The following is a 23,821-nucleotide window of genomic DNA, read 5'->3' on the forward strand; positions in this document are numbered from 1 at the left end:
GAAAGGATGGGTGAAAAGGGAAAGGTGAAGGGGGAGGGGGACAGTGCGGGCAGTGCGCAGTGCGGGGTGGGGGCGCGACGCCACAGCTGCTGCGTGCTACTAATACTGCTATTGTAGTACTCGAGCGGCGAGCCGGAAGCTCGGGCTCGAGCTGGCGGCCGAAGCAGCACGACTCGGAGCAGCACCGAGCACCGAGCATCGAGCACCGAGCACTGAGCACCGAGCACAGGGCCACACAACGAACAACGAACGACGAGAGTCAGGATACGCACCTGGATCCTCCACGCCCCCCCACACGACAAATCCGCATCGCCCGTACACCCCATATCGCACTCCGCGACCGGGGCGCTTTCCACCCCCGTGCTCACGAGCCCCGTGCCGCAGTGGCACTCGTCCGCGTACTCGACGCCCGCGTAGGTGAAGTCCGCGGCGTCGCAGAGCGCGATGCACGCCGCGGGGGTGTTGCTGGCGGGGAGCAGGTAGGTGGAGACGCCGGTGAGGACGCGCGCGGGGGTGTCGATTGCGCAAGGGTATTGGGTCGTCCAGTTGAGGGGGATGGGGGGCGGGTCGAAGGCGCGTGCGGGGGAGGGTGAGGTGAGGAGGAGGCCCAGGAGGAGGAGGGTGGTTGCTGTTGATGTTGTTGTGAATGAGATGGTGGGCATTGTGATGCGATTGCGCGAGCGCGAGAACTGAGTACTGAGCAGTGGGTACTGGTACTGAGGGGTCGTGAGTATGTATGCGCGCTGAAAGTAGCTGGAGGTGACTGGGGGTGTTATAGGAGGGCTGCCGAGCTGGGCGACGTGCCGAGAGATAGAGACTCGTGCTGAGCTGGAGCGACGCGCTCAGGTGCTCGTTCCGGCCGCGGACGCTCGAGACACGCGAAGAGGGGCACTTCGGCAGCGTGGGCGGCGTTAGCGGGGCAGCATGTTGACTGTTGACAGGCAGGTCGGCCAGGAACCACGAGTGCATTCAACGGACCTACTACCCAGGGGCTTTTGTCAGTGTCAGTGGACGCCTCGACAGCACCAGGTGTGTGGGGAGTGCACCCGCGCGATACAACTTGCCACTCCGTCAGGGAGGGGTCAAGCTGGAGGGTCACCGGACAACCTTGTCGGTGTCGCGAATACAGTCGTCTATAGATGGAATCATAGAGTAGACACTCGATTGTGCATGCAGGCGGACTCGAAGTATGCGTTCATGTCTGCGGCGCGGCCGGACTGCGGGGGCGGACGGGTCAGCTTGAAGCGCTGCAGGTGACGTTGAAGGTACTGTATGTTCTAAGTTCGTCGTCGCGTTCTAGGTTGTTTCGACAGGGTGCAACTTTCAATCTGCATGCGTGAACATGCAGGTTCTTAAAGAAGCACTAGAACGAGAAGCTGGTACTCACCTATACTGACAAGCCGACGAGTCGACCTTTTCATTTCTAACCCGTAGCGGCTTTGTGCAGAGGCATTGCTGTTGCTGAGTGCTTTGCTGAACCACCGCCAGACGTAGGTTTGAGTTCGGATATGTCATAAACTCACCAGGTGCGTCAGTAGCGTGTCGAGAGAGTTCTCCTGACTGGTGGCCAAGCGCGACAACGGCGGATAGAGCGGACGGAGTTGGCATCTTCAAGGGCTGGGCAGGAGTCGGACCTTGCATGCTGTCCTATATATGTAGTGTTGAAGGAGTGCGGAAGGAACCTTTCTTCATCCAGGATAATGCCGAGATGCGAGTGCAGTACTAGTGCGTGGCGCCACTGGAGACGGTGACAATGGTGTCAGTTTGTCGTCGGAGCTCCCCAGACATACGCTCCAGAGTGTCTAGCCATAGCTGGTTCATAGCAACGCAAGCGGGTGCTGGTAAGCAAATGAAGCCCAGTTCTTTCTTGTACGGTGGGTTCTTGGGGGCAGGTATGCGGCCACCAAAGGCGAGGTGTCCCGTGGCATGCGAGTATGCGACAAGTCGGTGTGAACTCCTCAGGATGCTCAATAGTCAGTAACGCATCGTAGAGTGCACAAAGAACACACATATCATTGAGGTATGGGGTGCCATGGCATTAGCATAGACGGTAGTGGTAAGTGGTCGAGGTAAAGATGATGGCCGACCCCAATTCGAGCGGAGATGATTGCAGATCGGAGATTGCCGACTCTGAGTCTCTGGATTCGCAGACCTTGCTGAATCCTACGAACCCTTATTCTGACTCTGTATGACTATCTCAGACTTGCGAGGACCTGCTCTATATTCACTGTTGGGCAATCCTGGCTAGATGACTGCTGGGGTTCCTGTTGCGTCACCGTTGAGTCTCGCCATGCGTGCCGGGTTCACTTGAACGTGCCTTACCTGCCAGTGAGGAGATATCGATGCGCGTTATGCCCGAGCTCGTGTCCAGGTGAGCAATTTATACAGTCAGCTGCTCTTATGGTTCGTGTAACTTGACGGGCGCAACAGAAGCTTGATTGCGTGATCTGCTGAGCTACACGCCAACCAGGGCGAGTCATATCAACCTGGAACTCCTTCCCCGCTGCAGTTGTCGCAATGCTTGTCCACCTTGGTACCGCTACGACAGGTCTTTCGTCGATGGTATAACAAGAAGAGTTTGCGCCCCAGGACTCCGCTGAGCCTCTATGCTCACCTTCGCCTCTCACTCTACTAGGATGAGGTTTACTCCCTTGACTCTGATCGCACTTGCGCTCCCCGTCTATGTGTACTCCTTCGACCCTCCAACCCTCCCCTTCGGTTGGACCACCTGGTATGCATGTGTCGTCGATAATCCTTCACGCGTCATTGTGGACGACGTCATCACGCAATCGAGCAACAACACCCCCGCGGCCTGTATCGAGCACTGCGATGCCCAACTATACCTATGGGCCGGCGTCGAGTACAGCAATGAGTGCCATTGCGGTATAGGGTTGCAGCCACTTGGCCCTCCTCCCCAAGCCCCAGTCTCTGAGTGCGACTTGCCGTGCTCGGGCGATCCCAACCTCGCGTGCGGGGGCTCGTGGCGTATTCAGGTACGTGGCCTCCGACGTTTTGATTGAACCTGGAACTCGGACTGATATGGTTCCCATCCGTGTAGATCTACTTGTGCACTGGACTGCCTCGCTGTGGGGCGTGATGCATGACCCGCCCTGTCCACTTGTTTCGAACGGACTTACCACGGCTCTGCGGATCGGCTCGCGAATCGGAGGATTGAACCGGCGGAAGTGTTGGCCTTTGTATTATAGTGGCTCCCAGTCATATGCGAAACATCATAGTGGAGAACTTGCACTCGGGAACCTCATCAATATCATGTCAACGAGCTGTCTGGGACCTGTTGTTTGTCAGCATCCGCCTTTGTCTGATGTACCTGGGAGATGCGGTCTCGACGACATAGGACTTCAAAAGCTCTTCTGGCTGGCTCTCGGGCAAAACCTAGAGCACGATATTGTACCTCGTTTGATCCGCGGCACATAACACTCGATATAAATGTGTGATTGAGGGGGGGGGGGGTTCCGGTGCGCCACCCAGCCAACTTGCTTCTACCATCATGTTCAACAGCTTCCTGCTCACGATAATCATCGTTGCTATCATACGAGGCGTTCTCTCTCAGTTTGTACCTCCTTGGATTCCTCTAGGATGGTGGGAACCCTTCCCCTGCGCCGTGGACTTCCCGTCCCGCATCTTCCGCAATGTTAACACAACTGTGTCATCCACGCTGACCGTCCCGGGATGCATCGAGCTCTGCGACGCTTCTGGCTACAACATCCGCTACGCCGGCGTCGAGAATGGCAACGAGTGCCATTGCGGGACCGACCTCGCGGCTGCGCCGAACGCCTCGGACGTGTCGGAGTGCGATATGCCGTGCTCGGGAGATTTTGTGACCTCGTGTGGCGGGCCCTGGCGCATCCAAGTACGCTCACTCTCGCAGAGACGACATGGTGGTACTTCAACCTAACCCTCACCCAACAGATATATCAGTCACCCGAGCTGCCCGGGAACCCCAACACCTCCTGGGTTGTGGGGGGCTGCTACGTCGACACTCCCGATACACCCGCGTTCGACCGCCCCATTATCACGCAGACCTTCTCCCCCGACACCGACGTCGTGGACCAATGCAACATGTTTTGCCAGCATCGCGGTATCCGGTTTGCAGGCGTGGCGCTGAACGGGACTCAGTGCCAGTGCAGCGCGACAGGCTTGAACTTTTCTGCAAACGTGGTTCCTTATGAAGAATGCGAACAAGCATTGTGTCCGACGCTCTACCCCGGGGCTTTGCAGCTGTGTGGAGGACCGCAGAGGCTGTGGGTTCACCAGTACTCTGACTTCAACCCGTATTGAGTTGAGGAGGATTGATGAGGAATTTGGAACTAGCTGCGCTGTTTGCCTGTACTACTTAACTGCCGCATACGATTTGGAGCATTAATTAAAAGGCATCATGATACCAAAGACCCGCGTCCAGAAGCGGACACTTCATCTCAAACGCGACCTTTAGGCCTGACCGTTGCTGAAGTGGGAGACACTTGTTCATGAAACTCGTTCGCCATGTCGATTATGCCGACCATGGCACATCGGAGTGACGATGCATGCATATACAGACACAACGGCCTCTCTCCTGGCTTCATCCCCACCGGCGATAACTCGCCTGACCAGCACCTGATTAAAATGTACAGCCTCAAGACCTCTGGGTCCACAGAGCTGGATTGAGGAGGTTGAGCCGGATTCTCGCCGGGAGGCAACCAGATTGTATGCTGGTCAGAACGTCGATTGCACAGGAAGTAGAATTCACCAAGAAAGCCAACGGCATGTGGCTCGCGCTCGCAAACGCGTTGGAGATCGTGACGAGAGAGTGTGTGATCAGTGGAGTACAAACGCGTTGTAGGGACAATAAGCCGCATGTTCCCGAACTCGAGTGTACTGAACGCTTGCTATCATGGAGAAGTACTTACCTGGTACTTACACACAGCAAGGACATCGTCACCATCTGAACAAGATATACCTGTATCTGACTTTAGAACTAAATGAGCAGACCTCTGACATACCTCAAGGTATCTGTGGCCAGCGCACTGCTTACTGTACCAATGCATCTCGATTGGAGACATTGACCTCATCAGCACACACATGCACACGTCCTGACCTCTATCCAGCAAAGTGCCGTACAGTATGGGCCCAAGTGAATCCAGATACAACATCGGCAGTCGTGTCGTAAAGAGGCATTCATCAACCGCTCATGCAGTCGTGAGTCATGACGCACTATTCGTATACCCCTCTCGCCCGGGCCTCCGCTTCCTGAACAGCACCTTCGCGCTCATGGACGGCAGATTCGCAGGCCCGAAGCGGATGTTCGCCGGCCGCTTGCTCTCCTCCGCGAACTTCATGTCGTAGTTGAGCAGGAGGTACGCCATCATCGTCTTGATCTCGTTCGCCGCGAAGAACCTACCCGGGCTGTACGCGCGAGAAATGGTTCACGAGCATGCAGTCAGTGGGAGGAGGGAGGACCTCGAAAGACGCAACACTGCACTCACCACGCATGCTTCCCATGTCCGAACGGCAAAAAGTCCAGGGAAGTGTTCACGAGCTGGTGCTTCAGCGAGTCCTCCACGCCGCCCTCGCGCATCCGCGCGAACCGGAACGGGTCAAACACGTCCGGCTCCGCGTACTTCGCGTCGTCCGTATGTGCCGTGACCGACGCCGCTGCCACGAGCGTGCCCTTCGGTATGCGCGTCCCGTCGGAAAGCGTGACGTCCTTCGCGGCCTTGCGGAAGATGTTCACTGGGCGACATACGTGTGAGCACTCTGCAGCAGGGAGGCACAGGGAAGGAAGGACGCACGGAGAGAGCCGTCGGTGAGACGTAGTGTCTCCTTGAAGAAGCTGTCGAGCTTGCGCATCTTCCCGAGCGACGCCTTGCTCCACCCGTCCTGCGCGACGATGGCCTCGATCTCCTCGCGCAGCGGCTCGATGTATTGAGGATACGCAGAGACGTTGTACAGGGCATGTGTGAACGCCTGAGCGGGCCGTGAGTGCAAGCCCAGGCAACGGTCAGAAACAGTACGCACCCCGCTCGACGTGTGGATGGCACCGAAGTTGACGAGAAGGACCTTCTCGACGATGTGGTCGAATGGCGTACCCTTCACACGGGCCTCCTCGAGGAGCCACTGGAGCAAATCGTGCTGTGCTCAAGGCGGGTAAGGTGCACGATACCTCATGTGTTCAACAAAACGTACCGGCTTGCCTTCCCACTCGTCACCATGGGTCTCCATCATGCGCTGCCGCTCGTGAAGCATGGGAATGACCATCGGCATCAGGCGCTTCTTGTTCTTAGACACCATGGGTACTGCCTTGCCTATGAGACTGCCGAGACCGAGTCAGCTTCAGCGGCGGAGCCGTGAATGACCGGGCGCACGTACGGCTTCAGAAACTCGGGGAACAAGTTGATCAGGAACGAAGACGCGAATACGTCGTTCGTGAAGTTGATAGCAACATCCAGGTACGCTTGATCTCGACCTGGGCATATTCAGCACCGGGCGTACTGTTGAACAAGACTACAGACGTACAGCGGGGAAGACCGATGATGACGCGGTTGCTTGCGCGCGCGATCACCTTCTGCACAACAGGCCAGATACAAACTTCCGTCCATTCTGGACGCAGCCCGGTCAGTCAAGCCATGAGTACATGGTGCAAACGGGTAGCTCACCTTCGGTCGTGGGTATGTACTCGCTGAACGAGACTGCGATCTCGTCCAGTACATCCGGGAATAACGTGGCCAGGTTCCTCGTGAGCTTGTCACGCACCACGGCAACATGAAACTGATCGTCCACGCCAGGACCGAGCGTATGCCGCAGTTGCAGGACCTATTGATAGTGCGAGGTACGAGCGCGCATCAGGCACAAACTCTCAAGGAAACCGTCACGCTCCGGGCAAGGTAATGACGTAGCAGGGGCGCAGAGATTGAATTGGCTCACCTCGGCAACACCCTCGTTGGCAGAGAGCTCCTCCTCCGGACTCCGGCGCAACTCGTCGATGAGCTTAGGGCCGGTGAAGATGACGAGCCAGCCGTCGAGCATGGCGACTTTGAAGATCGTCCCATAGTACTGTGGACAGTGTTCAGTACAAATTCCAGTGCCAAGAGAAAACGGCTTGAGACGATTATTGCAAAATAGCAGCTGTGTCACGCTTGTGATGGAAATAGAGACACTGTCGGATGGAGCCTGGTTCAAGCATGGTCAAGCTCCGACGGACACATTGTGTAGCAGTCCAACTGGCCGACGACATCTCGCTGCACTTGAGCAAGCGTTGAGTGTACGTCCGCTATATACTTATGCCAAGATGTCGCGACTCGGCGCTGCACCAGGTACCTGCACCTGCAGATCCTCGCGTGCTCATGAACAATCCTCACATGCCGTACCTTGTGCCGCGTGTACGGTCAAAGATTACGCAGCGGAACAGGGAGGAGAAAAGTCTCAAGCACGGACGGTCAGGCAACTTCTACTTCGGCAGCTCTTGTCACGAACCGGCCTACCGTACTCAGCCGTGTACCCCAGAGAGACATGCGAGAAGGTATGACAGACACGCTTACGCTTGGTCGTCATAGGAGGAGAGGAATCGTGGACATCAGACAGGATAGATATAGACGCACCTTCATGTAACCTTCTCGAACCATGCCCTCCAGATCGAAGAGATACCGAATCGCGCCTACATAGGACAGCAACGGGGCAGATGGGCCAATCGTCGGGATAGAGCGCAACTGCGACAACAGATCAGCTGCGTACGATATCCACGAACACCTGCAACGTACCGGGTCGAGATGGCGTCTGACAAGGTAGACGAGGAGGAGGAGTGCCGCGAAGGCAGTCGCGAACTGCCAGGAATCGTGATCGGGCATGCTAATCTTGTTTGCCGAGGACGAGAAGTCGGAAGCTGTGCGAGGAGTGGAAGCTGGTCAATGTCGGGGTGAATTGAGTGTATGAACGTAGGTGGGAGAAGGTGGATATTCCTGAGGTACGTGTCCCCCGGGTCCCGTCACATCCCATCCACCGATCTCATCCTAGCCCTCCCCGGAGGCGGAAACCCCGGATGATGCAAAAGGCAAGCGATGTACATACCTTCGTAAAAGTGTCAGCACAGTGACAGAAACGTGCAGCTGCCCCCTTGCGGAAACAGGGCTTCCCTTCGCGGTGGCGACAAGGTTGGGATCGTCGGGGAGAAAGACGAAGTGTTGGGCTTAATAGCCAGTGCTGGGAGATCGGCAGCGGGGTTGGACCGAGCTTCTAGTCTGGCTGTAAGCGACAGCGAGGACTCCGCGCGGGGGAGGGACGAGGCAGATGGAGGAAATGAAAGAGGAGGACCGGGCCAGAAGAGCCGGGCTGGAGGCGGGAAGTCGTTGGGCGAGATACATGTGGTGTGGTCGCAGCGCAGGCTACCGTCCGCCTTACTCTCAATGAGGCCAAGCTCACCACCAGCTCCCGCGTCGCGCCCACCCATCATCGCGGAGTGTGACTTTCCCCTGTGATGATGTGACCCGTTCCTGGATCGTCCGGGCGTGACGCCTCTGCCCCTTGACCAGGAACCTTGACCGCGAACCTCGAGTCGTCCGACTTATCCCGTTCTTTCACTCTCAATGAAATTGAACGCGCAAGCTCACATCCGGAAGAACAGATCCTATGAAACTTTACCAAGGAAGTGCGTTCGGAGGTGCCATGTACGTGATCGGTTCCAACTCTGTGTCAATGTCAACAGCCTTCGGATCCCTCAGGATTGGCTCACGGCTATCGTTGCAGCAGTCAAGAAACCTCACAAAGTCGACTCGGAATCTAAGAGATCATGCTAGGAAGGTCTTTTATGGAGACAATGACCCTCCTCGTCGACCGTCGACTCCGCGAATGGGATGAATTCAGCGGATGCGCTCCCAGACGGTCGGAGCGGCTTTCGTAAGGGTCATCGCACAATTCACAACTCAACCATGATTGCATCTGCACCGAAAGCCTGGGTAAACCCTGAGTTTGGACTACGTCCTTCACGACCGCCCTTCACTTGCCCTGGCTGCAAATACCGGAAGCCTGGTACCTATCCTGACGCGGTTACGCATCTTGGTGGAGTGACTTCTACCATTCTCTCTTTACCCTCAGCCCGATCCCACTCCCGAGACCGGACACGGCGGATCGTGTTCAAGCCGTCTTAGCACAGCTCTAGGACTCCCTCCTCAACATCTCGTTGACTCGGTCATATAGCCCACCAGGTTACCAGTCCTCCAATCGTGGCTTACGCGTAGGAAGCAACCCCACAAACTGTCGGTCATCTGCCGTTGTCAGCAACGGTACCCTCCCGGCTGTCGCACACCCAAAAGGCTGTGAAGCCCTCGTATGACTACTATGCTCCGATAACCACCCCGGTGCGGAGCAAGGTCGTCGCCGCGTTCCTAAAGTGCTCAGGCATCATCATGTCTGTCGCTTCTGACGTGGTGGCACTGTAGTAGAAATGCGCCTCCGCACTTCGCGAAACTCAACTTTCGTCCGTCTTCATGAGCTCTTTCCCGGGACGCGAGGTACTAGGGGCTTTCTCGACCGCACAGACTATCTCATTATCACTCTGGCCTACTGCATAATCAGCTTTCGACTTGATAGAGTTACGGTCCCTGAAGATGACTTCAAAGCCCTCACGATGATGTAAAAGTACAACATCGTTTATTCAATTAGTCGCAAATATTGAGACATCCTTATATAAGAGCGTACGTAGGATAAGTAGACTCCTTGATAAGTGTAGCCGGGTCATTTTGTAGTCTTATGTCTGGGTAATCGGGTAATCTTTACTTACAACAATACTAGTACATTTGCGACTTGTATTCTCTTCTCGTCCTCCTCTGCGTCCGTGTCCGAGCTTGTGTCCGCGCTCGCTGTCTATGTTTCAGTTCGTGCCTCGAAAGGTCGCCCAGAAGACCCATCGGCCGACCCAGACATCGGTTCCTGTTGCTTCCACGTCTGCGGCACGTCCTCCCCCTCCAGACCATCTACCAGATACCAAAGGCAAAGGAAGAAGCACAGACGAAAGTGTCGCCGTGAAGAATGAGGACCTCGTTGCCTTACTCTGGCTGTCGCTCTCTGATCACAGCCTTTGGGCAAACGTAGACCTCCGGAGGGCTGTCGCGTCAGCAGACGAAGGATGTACGTGCATCTGCCTTATACCGGCAGTGAGAGCTGATCTTCATCCAGGGATTCCTCTCAGCTATGTCCTACAACAATCACCGTACATATCCCACCTTCCGGTGAGGCCCGCCGAGCCAATGCTCATCAGAGCAATACGCGCTCAAGCCGACTGTCCGCTCGAAGTCCGTATGTTGGTGTCGTCGCCGAGCAAGGCCGCGTGGTACGGCAAGGAATCATCGTCGAGGGACGAGTCGGGTGGGTACGAGATACGACGGAGGGACTGGAGCGAAGCTCTTACGCGTGTACGCAACTCGACAAGGAACGAATGGGAGGCGCGGACGGTATACATGGTACGTGTCTAGTCGCATCCCGTGTCCCACACATGCCAACTTGGCGGCAGGAGAGCATACCATTGTCTTCCCGTACAATCCCGGGCATATTCCACTTTGCTTCCTTCCTTTCTGGCCACTCAGACGTACAGAGCATCACTCTCCCACCACACCATCTCGACAGACCCGGAGACGCGCCGAAATGCAAGGGTTTTGCCCTCGTTACCTTCTCCAACGATGAGGTAGTGACACAACTCGTGAACGACTGGCCCTGGCATCCACGACGGACGTTTGCGCCTGAGGGATCGAGCGCAGCCCACGAGGCGGTCAAGTTCGGGTTCCGGGTGTTGCCCAAGGCCCGATGGGACGAACTGAAGGAGGAGTACCTCGCGTACAGGCAGCGACTCCTCGACGAGATGTCCGATGCTAGTAGAGTCGACGCTCCCCCGCGGGCGAAGGGCGACAACATACAGGACGAGGCGGACACGGACACGGACGTGGGCTTGCAAGCACCGAAGCTAAACGCTGCTCTCGATCTATCCGCGCCCTTCCCGCCTGGCTGTCTAGTGTTCGTGCGGAACGTGCACCCCGAGACGAACAAGACGACGCTCAAGGCGCTCTTCGTCGCACACGCGTTCGGCAGCGCGTCTGATTCGACGTCCGCTCTGGACTACGTCGACTACAACAAGGGCATGACTTCGGTTCGTCTTCCTAACCTTCACTCGGTGCTAAGTGCTGATTCTGAGCGCGCGGACAGTGCCATCTCCGTCTCTCCTCACCCCAACACGCGCAGACCCTCGTATCTGCGTTTGGCGACCGTCCGGTCGTGCAGCGCCAGGGACTTGATAACGCGGGCTCGCCTGCGTCAGGCGACGAGAGACCGATCTCGGCAGAGGTTGTCGACGGTGAAAGGGAAGAACTGTACTGGAACAAGGTGCCAGAGAAGGTCCGGCGCGAGGCCGTGCGCAAGGCGATCGCTCAGCTGGTTGGGGCGGGAGGCGGGGACGGAGACGGGCATGGACGCGAAACGGATGAGCAGCAGCAGGGGAAGCGGCCGCGGAAACGGAGGCGGAAGGCGTGAGGTGCGCTTTGCGCTTGCAGGTTCGGGCGAGTGTGTCTCCTGTCTCCTGCCCTTATTGCGAGGTCATGTTTCGCTTCCAACTGAACTCTGCGTCCAATCGTGACAGGATGATGAGTCTTTCTGCTATGTCTCCGCACGCAATCAAATCTAGCGAGCGCTCGACTCACCGTTGACGTCTTGAGGCCTTGAGGTTTAATGTTCACGGCTGTTGAGCTGCCTTCTCTCTGGGCAGAGTTGTCGAGTTACTGTTGTTAAGGTTGGCTTCTTGGATCGCATAATCAACCACAGCACCAGCTTCCATCTAGTGGATATAAGTCGTCTCCCCTGCGCCCTCTTCCATCACACATCCCCCACAACACAACAGGTGAGTATCTCCATCGCTTCATACATGTGATTCCCGAGTATTGACGTGGCTAGCAGATGGCGGACAACGAGCGCTGCGGCTACGTGGGCTGTGAAGAGACTCCGTCGAACTTGACGCGTTGGGCCGGATGTCGCAAGGTCTGATACTGCATCTCCAGTTGCCAGAACGATGATTAGAGATTCCACGTCTTCGATTGCAACACTGGAAAGCCCATCAGCACAGTTTACTACCTTGCGCGCGACTTGGGCCGTGACCTTGTCCCTGTCGACTACCAGACCCGTGTCGACTACGGTTTCAATAGGGCGGAGCGGCTCCTAGGGGAAGACTCTGGGAGCAAGCTATGCGGGCTCTACCAAGGACTTATCCGTTACCTCGAAGTCACGCTCTCGGACTTGCGGAAGTGGCAGAAGGAGGGCCGCCTCGCGGAGGGCATCAAGCAGGCATTCGAAAACGTCCGGCCGCAGGACAGAGGCGCGTACTATACGTGGTTCCTGGAGCATGAGAATATCTTCGATGGTTCCGCTATCGACGAAGACACTGCGGCGCGCCAAGCAGAAGGGGTAGTCGACGCCATGTTCCGGAACGGTTGGTCGTATGCTGGCGGCTCTTCGAGCGTCAGCGTGCCTACCATCCGCGCCGAAGTTTCCCAAACACAAGGGCGTCGCATTCTTCTTTGTCTCTACGATCCTTACTGGGATGCATCCAGCCCCAGATCAGGTGCCGTGGCTCACATTCGGCTTCGTGGCCGGGCACGAGCTCAGGTATAGCCGCAGCTACGCAGAGCTCATCAGGTGTTGCACCTTCGAGGAGCCCCGCGAGGCGTACGAAGCTTCCTCCATCCCTGCCCTCTTCGCCCGTCACGGCATAGTCTCTGTCGCCCGCGACCGGCTCTTTCTGGACGTCATGTCCGGCTCTCCCATCGTATTCAAGTCGGTGTGGAGTCTGAAGCAGTACGTCGACCAGGTTGCCTCCGCCAGCCCCGACCAGCCTCCGCTCCCCGAGCCGGCGGTCATGTGCGACTACGGCTTCGGGAATTGCAAGAATGCGGAGGAGTGGAAGCTGCTGGACGAGCTGTACAAGAAGCTCTTCGCGAAGGGTGAATATGGTGAGATGGATCCGCTGGCACTTCACGCCGCCTGCATCAAGGGCGAGCTGCTGGAGTTCGTGAAGGGTTTCGTGAAGCTTTCGCCTTGGACGGCCAAGTACACCCGCCTGTTGAAGAACCCGTACCCGCTTGCGATGCCAGTGACTTGAGGTGCGTCAGCCTCGTGTCGTCGGTCGTGCATGCTTGGGTCCGGGTCATTGCTGACGTTCGTTGTTAGGACCTGAGTGATGTTTGTCGGTATCGTAGGCGTCATAGCACTTCGTATGCATTCTCGGATACGCAGGCGATACCATATCTTTCGGGATGTTGCATAATCTGTTAGAGTAAGGTGCGTTGACGTTGTTTAGCCTTTCGAAGAGATTGGTACTTGTAGGTACGACACCGAGACAGCACCCGAGGGGGGAGATTTCAGCACTCGCCGCGCGCATCCGAGTCGTCGAGGGGACTGGTCTAAAAGAGGAGTGGCTCGGATTCATCTGGATTCGGGATAGTAAGAGGCTCAGTCTCGCGCTCATATGGGACCAGAACCATAGCACAACGGAACTCCCCGGCCTCAAACTCAGAAGTCGTGCACGGGAGCGTGACTGTTTGGATATTCGCATGCCCCTCCTTCTCTTCAGCTTCTGAGTTCCATCGGACCGGGATCCTGTTGGAGTTCCCAGTAACGGAGCCCCGTGTCTTCCATGCGCTCCACAGACTCGACGTGCATATATATACGGCTCGCAAGGTAGGCTCCTCTTGTCGCTTTTCTCGAGCGCGCAAGGTTCGCTTGGACATGGGTCGCAAGATACTTGTAGGCTTCGGAGTTGACGTCGACGCGGCTTCGGGATGGTAGGCAAGCTAATACGTAGTCCTTCATCCGCCGACGACTGATATGCTCGCAGGATTGGGTCGCTGGGAGCGGAGAACTCCCCATGTGATGTGTCTCGAGTACGTAGCTATCACAAGTCCTGCTATGAGACTCACGTTATCTGCCCCGTTTGTAGGGCATGTACGCTGGGGAAGTGGGCGTTCCTCGCCTGCTAAAGCTGTTTGACAAGTACAATATCAAGGCGACATGGTTCATCCCTGGTTGGTGGAATCTTGGTCTCCTCCGAGACCATGATGTGTTTCACTCATGGTTATATCTGTGTAGGCCATAGCGTCGAGACGTTCCCGGAGCAATTGGCTCCCATCCGAGACGGCGGCCATGAGATGTGCGCACACTCAGATCGGTTTCGTTTACCGGGACAGTATGCTGACCCCTCTGTAGTGGGCTCCATGGTTACACTCATGAGCGACAGACCCGGTTAACTGTCGAACAGCAGAAGGACGTTCTCGACCGCAGCTACGAGGTTCTGACGAAGTTCAACAACGGGATTCCTCCGAAGGGTAGTTGCGCCCCGTGCTGGGACACGAGCAAGGAGAATACGCGGCTTCTGCTGGAGAAGGGAATAGTGTATGGTGAGCGATCGCTGCGTGTATGCGCGTGGATCAGCATATTGTTGACCTCTTTACTAGATCACTCTAACATGGCTCACGAGTATGTCGATGCCGATCTCCTGTTCCGAATATCTTCTCTGAGCGTGGCGCCGTGACAGCTCGCAAGCCTACTACTTGCGCACTGACGACGCCTGGTCAAAAATCGATTACCAGGCTAAGGCTGAGACTTGGATGTCGCCTCTTGTCCGTGGCCAAGAGACAGGACTGGTCGAGATTCCTGCCAACTGGTACCTGTCATAGCTTCGCTGTTTGTTGTGGAACCTGCTCATGCCTATCGTACTTCGCCAGGTACCTCGACGATTGGCCGCCTCTCATGTGCGCAATTCAGTGATTGACTCCATTTGTCTTTTGATCAATGCCTAACCCCCGCAGCTTCGTCAAAACGTCTCCTAACTCCCATGGTTGGGTACGCATATGTTTATCTCACGAAACGGACTCAAGGACTGATCCGTGCGATAGGTCAACACTCGAGACGTCGAACAATTGTGGAAGGACACCTTTACCTACCTCTACAGGTAAGAATCTCGAGTTGAGGTGCGGTGTCTCGAAATTGATCTGTTACGGTCCATTAGGGAGGAAGAGAACTTTATCTTCCCAATCACCATACACCCGGATGTCAGCGGGTGAGTCCAAGGTACTGTCCTTCACATCTCGTCTGACTTACTGGTATTGTGCCGCTCTCAGACGCCCCCACGTCCTTCTCATGCTTGTACGTATCCAGATATCCATATATAATGCACGCGTCGTCGATCGCTAATACGTTCCCCCAGGAACGCTTTATTGAGTGGGTCAATACTCACTCCGATGTGCAATGGGTCCGCATGATCGACATGGCGAACGAGTTTCGTGACCGGGTGTCCCCTGCTTCAGGAGCGATCATGCCTAAAGGTCACGCTTGAGATGAAGTGTACGCTGCTGAAAGCGGATCTTTGGCATTATGATGCCCTTGAATACTCCCGATCCCATGTCATAACTAAGTAGTGCAGGCGAAGAGCGAAGCTAGTTCCACATTCACGCCATCCTCAATTCAATTGGGTTTGAAATTACAGTCGGAATGCTGGTGTGTTCACAACCTCTGCGGTCCTCCACATGGCTGGAGCTGCCCAGGATCGAGTCATGGACACAGTGCTTGTCTGCAATTTTCGTAAGGAGCTGAAGTCGCATTAATCAAGCCTGTTGTGCTGCACTGGCACTGAGTCCCGTTCATTGCCACGCCTACAAACTAGATACCGCGATGCTAGCAAAACGCTGGTGCCTATGTGCACAAGCAAGTGACTAGCAAGGCCCCAAGACACACTGTCACATCCAAACACGGCACAGTCGCAGTAGATATAGATCTTAAAGGCGAGGCAAGCTATCCAAAGCCCTAGCCGAAGCAGCCCTGTCCCGCATCTCCTGTACCAAGTGCTAATCGCTATCAGCTGGCCCCCACCGCTGATCGAGCACACGATCCAATTCCTCCAATTGTGCTTCGGTCCCATGCTCCGCAATATAGTCGAAAAGCAGCATCTCGTCGAGCATGGTGTCCCCAGTAGGGACAAATCCGGCAACCTGAGGAAGCGGCGGGAGGTCCGGAATGTTACGTTCGTTGATCGGAGGACGCGAGCCCGCTGGCGAAGGGACGTCGCGTGGGCGGGAGCGCTTGCCATATGCGAGGTAGTTGTAGTCGCCGTCGTTCATTGCCCGTCCATACATGTCGTCGTCGTCGTCGTTGCCTGGCGTGCGAAGAGATCTGAGTGCAGAGACACAACACGAGAGAAATCAAAGTTTCGTCCAATTCACCTAAAAGATCATTGTCGAACCAATTGTTGTCGTGTAGTTTGCGCTTGTTCTCGACCTCGTAATCCTTTCCCTCTTTCAGGAGACCACACTCGCCCTTGTGATACGCGGGTTTCCAGTCATCTTTCTGGCACTGTAATGTCGTTAGAATTTCGCAACTAGCACATGAGGAGGACATACCTTTTCGGAACAATAGTATCTCTTCTTGCAACCTCCGCAGCGGAGGAAGCGCGGACTGCGCATGGCCTCCCATCGGCCGCACCGTGCGCATGCATGTATGAGCTCGATATCAGGGACCTCCACCTCCAAGACTGCAAGGAGTCTCCGTGCATGATCAGCAGGATATCGATGGACCACGGTGACTGGCCTATGGCCCTCCTGGTCACGAAGGGCGAGGAGGGATTCGATCACGTATTCCCCATGTCTACCTCCGACGGTGAAGCGCGACTTGCCCGTGTCGGGAGAAATACCTCCAATAGTGGTGTGATCTGCAGGGTCGATGAAGTTCAGACACATGACGGCGCGCTTCATCCGCATGCCATAGGGGCGCGAGAAGACGAGGAACCATGAGGAGTGGCTGCATCCGAGAGCTAGAGGGGCACCACCGTACTTCTCGGGCGCGGTAAACGTCCGAAATGGAATGAGGTCAGTGGTAGGGCTCGTCGAGGACATACTGAAGCTTGAAGTTCGTCGGGGGATGTAAGAGAGGAAACTTGTAGGGATGCCCCCCTATATACTGCGGTGACAGTCATGTGACATGTGACGCCACGCGATACGCGCGTCACGGGAGCTGCAGAGTCCGAGTCGCTGTGTCGGCCACCATGGTCTGCCATGGCTCTCAGACGACGGAGTAGTCGACTCACTATTCTCGCAACCGCTCTAGCTGTACGAGTCGCTACTGCAGCGGCGACTGTCTCATTTGCATCAACTTCCGGGATGCTTTCTCGCTCCGTCTCTCCTCTTAGCTCGCTCTCCGTTTCTGACCCTGACGACAACCCCCGACCGACCAAACGCGCTCGTAAGGCTGGCGATGAGGGGCAGAAGGGTGAAGAGGGCGCGAAGAACATGCAAACGAATCGAAAGAAGGCCATGAGGACGAAGAAGGAGATTCCTGAGCCTAAGCCTGAAGATTTTCCTGCTCGGATGACGAACCGGTGGAAGATCGGGCCTCACGTATCGTCTGCTGGAGGGGTAGAGAACGCAATCGTGAACGCTGCACGTGTTGGGTACGTTGCACTTTGGCTCTTGGTTAGTCATCGCAAACGTGATTCGCGTGCTTGCCAGCGCGAATGCCTTCGCCATCTTCCTCAAGTCACAGAGGAAGTGGGATTCAAAACCGCTAACAGACGAGTCTATTGCGAAATTCAAGCATCGCATGAAGGACTTCGGATACTCCCCCAGCCATGTATTGCCACATGGGAGCTACCTCGTAAACCTAGGAAATCCGGACAGGTACGTTCGACTGGACGACTATCCGTAAGAGTAAGGGGCCTGTCACGCTCGAGCTCCGCATCCCTGCGGATGAGCATTTGGATACGGATAGTCGTCCGTTGCTCTTCTAGACTCTGCTCTCGGCCTTATCCTTCAATGCCTTAGCTTGAAAAGAGAGAAGTCCTATCAATGCTTCCTCGACGACCTTAAGCGATGTGAACAGCTCGGGCTTGAACTGTACAACGTCCAGTAAGTACCTGTAATCACTATGATGTCCTCCCTCACGACAGTCGTCCCCAAACCCGGCCAGTCCTGGGTCTACTGTCGGCGCTGCGACAACTGAACAGTCGCTCGCTCTTATAGCGGAGTGCATCAATCGGGCTCATAAGGAGACCGAGAGCGTCGTTATCGTACTAGAAAATATGGTACGTGTGGGATGCCCAATCGTGATGTGGGCAATCCCTTCAAGGCCTCACTGTTACTCAGGCTGGCTCAGGCAACGTTATCGGATCTCGCTTCTCAGAACTTGGGGACATTATCGAACAAGTCGAGGATAAGACCCGCGTCGGTGTCTGTCTAGATACTTGTGAGTGTCCATCTAAACGGAAGATGGAGGTTATGTGATTCTCACCGTTCATACTACGCAGGCCATATGTTCGCTGCGGTGAGCTATTCCTCATCTTGTACAGCGCGAACGACGCAACTTACAATGTACCTTCTTGTAAAGGGATATGATATCACCACGCGAGACGGTTGGAAGTGAGTTGCCATGTCGTTCCATGGTGAAGCTTGATACTGATCACCCGAGCTGAGCAGTGCCACAAGTACGCCTGCGACCGTTTGTCTCTTCTCCACGGACACGTTGACTGATGCGATACTCTCCAGTGGCCGAGTTCGACAGGGACGTCGGCATGTCCTACCTCCGCGGCATGCACATCAACGACTCCAAAGCTGAACTCGCGAGCAAGAAAGACCGACATGAGAATATCGGACTGTAAGTCCTCACCGCTCGTCCTTTCCTATTCCTCCAGACATACTGAACACTCACGTCATGAATGCTACAGCGGACACCTTGGCCTGCGCACGTTCGCACACATCCTCTCGGACCCGCGCACACGCGACATCCCGCTCATCCTCGAGACGCCCGCGTACGACGTGCCCTCCAGCGGGAGTGCCGCAGCCCGCGAGAGGCTCGCGGCGGAGGGCATGGGCGTGTGGCGCACGGAGGTGTCCGTGCTCAACCGCCTCTCTGGTCGCCTCCCCATCTCCAAAGAAAATGATGAACGTGACGGCAAGTCGCAGGACGGCGTAGCACTGAAGGAGAGGGAGCTGGAGGATTGTCGGGCGGAGATTGCGGACGCAGTGGCGAAGGCGAGCAAGCTGCGGGATGCGAAGGGGAAGAAGGCGGGTGGCGTCGGAGGAGCGCGGAAGGGGAAGAAGAGGAAGACAAGGAAGGGTACTGAAGAGGAAGAAGATGAGCTTGACGATCACGACGAGGGCCAGGATGGAGACGAGAGCTGTTGTGGGTCCGCACACTAGGCGAAGGGCGGGCCGAGTTATCAGGAGTAAGTGCCAGTGGTTCATGTCATATGCAAGCATCCGCACTTGACAATCTCAGCCAGGCCAGTAGCGTGATGTCGAGGTCCTGAACGTAAACGGGTGAGTACTCGAATACATAGGTAAGCTGTCCTTCGGCAGAGAAACGTACGTGGCCCCCCTGCCGAAGCCATGCGTAGTCGCTCCTTGTTGTGCCCGTCGGTCTCATGTCGGCTTTACTCCGTCAGCCTGTTTGTGAGCCACTGCTCTGGGTCCGTGTTCACCACCTTGGTATTCGTGCGGGTAAGCGGCCACCCACAATGTCGTCAACACAAAGACCCATCAGAAACAGTCGTGGGCTCCATCCGACCTTGTTTGTCTTACTACTTACATTCCATAGTGCACCCATGCCCGGCGGCGTCTCGCCGACAGAGATCTGATGGGCGATACGGGTCGGCGAATGCCACCCTCGCGAGGACGCCAGCATCCATCGTCTCCGTTTCTGCACGCGCGTCCGCCTCGAAATGAAGAATCGTCACAACTGGGAACACAAGATAGATCGAGGTACTCCTCCCTTGATGTGTCTAAAAGGGAGAGTACATAGGCACACGGCGACACACCTCGTTTACTGAGTATCTGCGCTAATACCTCCTGCTTCGAATTCGATGGCCTCTCACGGCGCTCCCGAACCCTAATGAAGTCGAAGACAAATTGGAAGGGTTTGCACAGCCCCGCATTCTCCGTTCGGGGATTCCGTCAATCTCAGACCACCATGGCTATCGTTGAGTGCTTCTTCTTCATGCGGGTATGTATAAAGCCTTGTGAACTCGTTCGTCGTTCGCCAACTTCCATTGTCCCAATCATCTCCTCACAGACATCACCAGCAAGATGTTCGCACCGGCCGCTGCGCCTCCCACCGCTCTGGGCTACTACCGCAAGCTCGCTCCTCGCGCAGCTGTACATGTCTCGCCCATCGTACTCGGCGGCATGAGTATCGGCGATAAATGGGGCGAGATTGGCATGGGCTCCATGAACAAGGAGTCCTCCTTCAAGCTTCTCGACGCCTACTTCCAAGCAGGCGGAAACTTCATTGATACAGCGAACCAATAGTATGTGCTTCATCACCTCACGCGCCAGTCTCCACTGATCGTCTGTGTGCAGCCAGAGTGGCTCTTCAGAAGAGTTTATTGGGGAGTGGGCAGAGTCACGCGGGATCCGTGACCAGCTTATCCTCGCGACGAAGGTTCGTGCAGTCCCCGAATCCGAGACGGGGTGCTTCTTGATGGCTGAACTTTGAACACTTATCAATGATTGGTCCCTAGTACACGAACAACCCCCACCTTGGCGATGAGTCCCTCGCACAGAAGATCAATTACTGCGGGAACAACCTCAAGTCTCTCAGAATCTCCGTGGAGAATAGCCTCAAGCGGTTCCGCACGACGTACATTGATATCCTCTATGTGCACTACTGGGACAACGCCGCCGACGTCGAGGAGGTGATGGACGGCCTCCACAATCTCGTCGTCGAGGGAAAGGTCCTCTATCTCGTGCGTCCGCCTTCCCCACTCTAAGTAGCAGCTATCTGACCATGTCTACCAGGGTGTCTCGAACTACCCAGCCTGGCTAGTCATGAAGGCGAACGCGTACGCCCGCCAGCACGGCAAGACGCCCTTCGTCGTGTACCAAGCGCCCTGGTCCGTGCTCAATCGTGAGATCGAGCGGGAGATACTCCCGATGTGCGTGCACGAGGGCCTCGCAATCACCGCATGGGGCGTGCTTGGGAGCGGGCGCATCCGCACGGACGCGGAGGAGGAGCGACGGCGGCAGACGGGTGAGAAAGGGCGGACGATTCTGGGGCCGCAGTGGGAACGCACGCCCGAAGAGCGCGCGGTGTGCCTGGTGCTCGAGAAGATCGCAAAGGAGGTCGGGGCGGAGAGCATCACGGCCATTGCGATCGCGTACCTCTTGCACAAGGCGCCGTTCGTGTTCCCGATCGTCGGCGGGCGCAAGGTGGAGCAGCTCATGAGCAACGTCGAGGCCCTGAGCGTGCGTCTCACGGACGACCATATCAAGGCGATCGAGGATGCGAGGCCGTTTGTGAAGGGATATCCGTGGGACGTCACGGTGAGTGCATCTGACTGCGTGTGTGGAGCTGGGCTGATGGCGTCTCGCAACGCGTTCTAGGGTGACTATGGTTCCGTGCCGTTCCTCATTGCGGCGCAGGCGAACATTGACACCCTCCCGTTGCCTCCAATCATCAAGCCTCGGGGAAGCAACTGACTCAGCTCGGAAGGGGAATTGTGGAGCAATTAGACGTTCTCGGACCATCGGACGACACGCAATGCGAGTTTCACGGCCAGGCTTAGCTTATGTGTTGAACTATGTCTAATATGTAGTAGAATGATGTAGTAGATGACAAAGCCAAAGAAACTTCTACGACGTCCGCTTCTACCGCGAACGCAGGAAATATCGCACGATGTTATGCGCAGTAAGTATGGTAATGACCGAGCAATGCCTATCTCAGAATCCAGACACTTTAGACCATGTGCATACGCTCGCGCTCGATGACGCTAGCAACGTCCGGGTGACGAGGTGTGATCTCGCACGGGAACGTCGGCGGGGTGCTAGACAAACCAAACAATCAGCCTCGAACCCAGCAGGCAACGAACGAAAGAGACGTACACAACAAGGCCGCCGTCGCGCATGTCGTCCGGGTCAGGCGTGATCTCCTGCCCACGTTCGTCCTTGGCCTTGCGGAAGTTGAACGCCCACAGGAGGCACGCGAGATCGATGAAGAGCGACTGGTTCGCGAAGTTGTACCCCGCGCAGATCCTGCAATTCGAGTGGGTGAGCAGCGCATCCGGACAGGTTGGTGGTGATAGAACTTACCTCCTGCCAAAGCCGTAGGTGACATGTCCCATGTTGTGCGTGTCCGGCGGGGCGATCTCGTTCTGCCCGCTCTCGTCGAGGAACCGCTCAGGCCGGAAGTTGTTGTAGTCGGGGAACACGTTCGGGTCCGAGTTCATCGCCCTACCCGACGGTCAGGATCAACACGTGAACTGGAAGACGGGACTCGGACGCACCAGATGTTCTCGAGGACGACAGCGCCCTTGGGGATGTAGTAGCCCTCGTACCAGTCGTCCTGGCTCGTCGCACGGGGAACGCCCAACGGTCCGACCGTGCGCCACCGCAGTGTCTCGCGGACGCAGGCGCGGATGTATGGCAGGCGGTCCCGGTCAGCGAAGGTGGGTGCACGGTCGCGGCCGACGACAGCGTCAATCTCGGCTTGTGCGCGAGCCTGCACTTCGGGGTGGAGGATCATCGCAAGGACAAAAATAATGAGCTGCCCTGCGGTCTTGCCATGGAGGAGTCAGCCACGATGCAAGAGAGAGAGAGAAAGGAGAACGTGAGAGCGGGGATGCGTACCGTCTCCGCACCGGCACCGAACATGTTGCCGGCGAGCCACGCCATATGCTTCTTCGACAGCCCGTGACGCTCCTGGTTCTCGACGAGGCCTGCGACGAAGCTCTTGGCCGCGTTAGGGTCGCCCTTCTGCGCGTTTGCGGTTGTGCTGTCCACGAACTCCTCGAACATGGCTGTGTCGCGCTTGTGCCAGGTCTCACCCCAGACCTTCCATGGGACGAGCCCTGTCCATGAGGGAATGTGCTTGAGGAAGGGCAGGTACTCGACCATGAAGCGGCCGGGCAAGACAGATGAAGCAATGCGACCGGTGTGCTCGTGGATTCGATGCACGAGGTGGTCGTCGGGCTTAAGTCGGTCCCAGCCATAGAGGGCAGAGAGGATCGAGGACGCAGCAGACCTAGTGATCGATAGTGCTGCGCTCAGAAAGGGATGTTAACGGCATGAGAGTAAGAGACGCACCTCATAAGATGCTCCCTCCAGTCACGAGGATCGGCGAGAAGGTCGGAAACGAGGGCGTACGCCTCCCTCGTCTGCACGGGTTGGTACTTCTTGCATGCGGTGAAGCTGAACTCCTCGTGAGACGCACGGCGCATGCGCCGCCAGAGTTCGCCGTATGGGGTAAAGACGAGGAATACCCCTCCGGTGAGTATTTCTCCGGCCATGACGGACTGCGTCCGGTCGCTGTAGATTGTCGAGCGGCGGTCGAGGAGGTTGGCAGCGACCTTGTGTGTGTTGAGGACGATGATGGGCGTGCCGGCCATGTTCAGTGAGAAGATGGGGCCGTATTGGCGAGCCCATGCTGAGTACTGGAGCCAAGCCTTGCCCTTGACATCCCAGATGTTGCCCAGGACAGGAAGCCCTGGGGGACCGGGAGGCAGCTTGCGGCGCGTGAGTGCGGCGCGAACGAGGACATTGACGGCATAGAGAAGGAGCAGAGAGCCTAGCGCTGCGAAGACATGAGGTAAAGGTATTACTTGGGGGACGGCAGGCATAACGAAGGAAGTTTGCGAATCCATAGTTTGGTCGGAGTCCTGGAATTCCGCACACATCTGTGTGGGTCTTTATCTGAGGGCATTTTGAGTTAGCTAGCCAACACAAGCTGTACTGCAAGGCACAGTGAGACAGTGTCAAAGATGCTGTTGGTGAAATGACACGACTCCGGACACGACTCCGGGCACGATCAGTGCCGCAGG

The 23,821-nt window shown here is 56.4% G+C and overlaps 11 protein-coding genes across 11 annotated transcripts in view; 7 read left to right on the forward strand and 4 right to left on the reverse strand.

Annotated features, from left to right (window-relative positions):
- The window catches only part of L226DRAFT_477970 (uncharacterized protein), a 1,162-nt gene extending 486 nt beyond the window's left edge, over nt 1–676 (reverse strand). Inside the window, exon 1 of the mRNA XM_067676774.1 lies at nt 255–676. Within this exon, the coding sequence (XP_067541981.1) occupies nt 255–662 (408 nt within the window). The 5' untranslated portion in view covers nt 663–676. The remainder of the gene's footprint in view (nt 1–254) is intronic.
- Nucleotides 677–2,265: 1,589 nt separating this feature from the next.
- On the forward strand, nt 2,266–3,257 carry L226DRAFT_529814 (WSC-domain-containing protein). Its single transcript, XM_067679697.1, has 3 exons — nt 2,266–2,371; nt 2,431–2,993; nt 3,059–3,257. Exons 2-3 carry the CDS (start codon nt 2,607–2,609, stop codon nt 3,095–3,097), a joined length of 426 nt encoding a protein of 141 aa, XP_067541982.1. The 5' UTR covers nt 2,266–2,371; nt 2,431–2,606; the 3' UTR covers nt 3,098–3,257.
- Nucleotides 3,258–3,482: 225 nt separating this feature from the next.
- Nucleotides 3,483–4,408, forward strand: L226DRAFT_608643 (uncharacterized protein). Its single transcript, XM_067685951.1, has 2 exons — nt 3,483–3,871; nt 3,931–4,408. The coding sequence occupies exons 1-2, from the start codon at nt 3,509–3,511 to the stop codon at nt 4,297–4,299; spliced, it is 732 nt and encodes a 243-aa protein (XP_067541983.1). The 5' UTR covers nt 3,483–3,508; the 3' UTR covers nt 4,300–4,408.
- Nucleotides 4,409–4,954: 546 nt separating this feature from the next.
- Nucleotides 4,955–8,174, reverse strand: L226DRAFT_529816 (cytochrome P450). The gene is made up of 12 exons (XM_067679698.1): nt 8,062–8,174; nt 7,755–7,876; nt 7,596–7,703; nt 6,922–7,050; nt 6,654–6,810; nt 6,514–6,597; nt 6,367–6,463; nt 6,184–6,310; nt 6,016–6,129; nt 5,790–5,964; nt 5,484–5,730; nt 4,955–5,403 (listed from the first exon to the last, which is right to left on the reverse strand). The coding sequence occupies exons 2-12, from the start codon at nt 7,839–7,841 to the stop codon at nt 5,202–5,204; spliced, it is 1,527 nt and encodes a 508-aa protein (XP_067541984.1). The 5' UTR covers nt 7,842–7,876; nt 8,062–8,174; the 3' UTR covers nt 4,955–5,201.
- Nucleotides 8,175–9,854: 1,680 nt separating this feature from the next.
- Nucleotides 9,855–11,508, forward strand: L226DRAFT_542537 (uncharacterized protein; the record flags this gene model as incomplete). The annotated part of the gene is made up of 4 exons (XM_067682133.1): nt 9,855–10,116; nt 10,165–10,448; nt 10,499–11,128; nt 11,185–11,508. The coding sequence occupies 4 exons, from the start codon at nt 9,855–9,857 to the stop codon at nt 11,506–11,508; spliced, it is 1,500 nt and encodes a 499-aa protein (XP_067541985.1).
- Nucleotides 11,509–11,928: 420 nt separating this feature from the next.
- On the forward strand, nt 11,929–13,126 carry L226DRAFT_542538 (uncharacterized protein; the record flags this gene model as incomplete). Its single annotated transcript, XM_067682134.1, has 4 exons — nt 11,929–12,009; nt 12,049–12,464; nt 12,486–12,532; nt 12,579–13,126. The coding sequence occupies 4 exons, from the start codon at nt 11,929–11,931 to the stop codon at nt 13,124–13,126; spliced, it is 1,092 nt and encodes a 363-aa protein (XP_067541986.1).
- A 602-nt stretch (nt 13,127–13,728) lies between these two features.
- L226DRAFT_499707 (glycoside hydrolase/deacetylase) lies at nt 13,729–15,512 on the forward strand. The gene is made up of 13 exons (XM_067677734.1): nt 13,729–13,808; nt 13,862–13,907; nt 13,964–14,048; nt 14,113–14,173; nt 14,230–14,420; nt 14,478–14,499; nt 14,558–14,686; nt 14,748–14,774; nt 14,832–14,865; nt 14,919–14,974; nt 15,032–15,082; nt 15,144–15,168; nt 15,230–15,512. The coding sequence occupies exons 1-13, from the start codon at nt 13,753–13,755 to the stop codon at nt 15,356–15,358; spliced, it is 912 nt and encodes a 303-aa protein (XP_067541987.1). The 5' UTR covers nt 13,729–13,752; the 3' UTR covers nt 15,359–15,512.
- A 354-nt stretch (nt 15,513–15,866) lies between these two features.
- L226DRAFT_608647 (uncharacterized protein) lies at nt 15,867–16,923 on the reverse strand (the record flags this gene model as incomplete). The annotated part of the gene is made up of 3 exons (XM_067685952.1): nt 16,419–16,923; nt 16,242–16,371; nt 15,867–16,174 (listed from the first exon to the last, which is right to left on the reverse strand). Exons 1-3 carry the CDS (start codon nt 16,908–16,910, stop codon nt 15,867–15,869), a joined length of 930 nt encoding a protein of 309 aa, XP_067541988.1. The 5' UTR covers nt 16,911–16,923.
- Nucleotides 16,924–17,069: 146 nt separating this feature from the next.
- On the forward strand, nt 17,070–19,208 carry L226DRAFT_452672 (AP endonuclease; the record flags this gene model as incomplete). Its single annotated transcript, XM_067675078.1, has 9 exons — nt 17,070–17,464; nt 17,523–17,690; nt 17,835–17,918; nt 17,980–18,098; nt 18,139–18,284; nt 18,397–18,428; nt 18,486–18,511; nt 18,555–18,663; nt 18,734–19,208. The coding sequence occupies 9 exons, from the start codon at nt 17,070–17,072 to the stop codon at nt 19,206–19,208; spliced, it is 1,554 nt and encodes a 517-aa protein (XP_067541989.1).
- Nucleotides 19,209–20,017: 809 nt separating this feature from the next.
- L226DRAFT_529825 (Aldo/keto reductase) lies at nt 20,018–21,691 on the forward strand. The gene is made up of 5 exons (XM_067679699.1): nt 20,018–20,314; nt 20,367–20,448; nt 20,528–20,752; nt 20,805–21,329; nt 21,390–21,691. The coding sequence occupies exons 1-5, from the start codon at nt 20,094–20,096 to the stop codon at nt 21,483–21,485; spliced, it is 1,149 nt and encodes a 382-aa protein (XP_067541990.1). The 5' UTR covers nt 20,018–20,093; the 3' UTR covers nt 21,486–21,691.
- Nucleotides 21,692–21,741: 50 nt separating this feature from the next.
- On the reverse strand, nt 21,742–23,620 carry L226DRAFT_453398 (cytochrome P450; the record flags this gene model as incomplete). The annotated part of the gene is made up of 6 exons (XM_067675121.1): nt 21,742–21,829; nt 21,888–22,037; nt 22,095–22,235; nt 22,289–22,560; nt 22,632–23,025; nt 23,088–23,620. 6 exons carry the CDS (start codon nt 23,618–23,620, stop codon nt 21,742–21,744), a joined length of 1,578 nt encoding a protein of 525 aa, XP_067541991.1.
- Between the last annotated feature and the right edge of the window lie 201 nt (nt 23,621–23,821).

Source organism: Lentinus tigrinus (assembly GCF_003813185.1).
Source record: "Lentinus tigrinus ALCF2SS1-7 unplaced genomic scaffold L226scaffold_2, whole genome shotgun sequence".
Taxonomy (NCBI): Eukaryota; Fungi; Basidiomycota; class Agaricomycetes; order Polyporales; family Polyporaceae; genus Lentinus; species Lentinus tigrinus.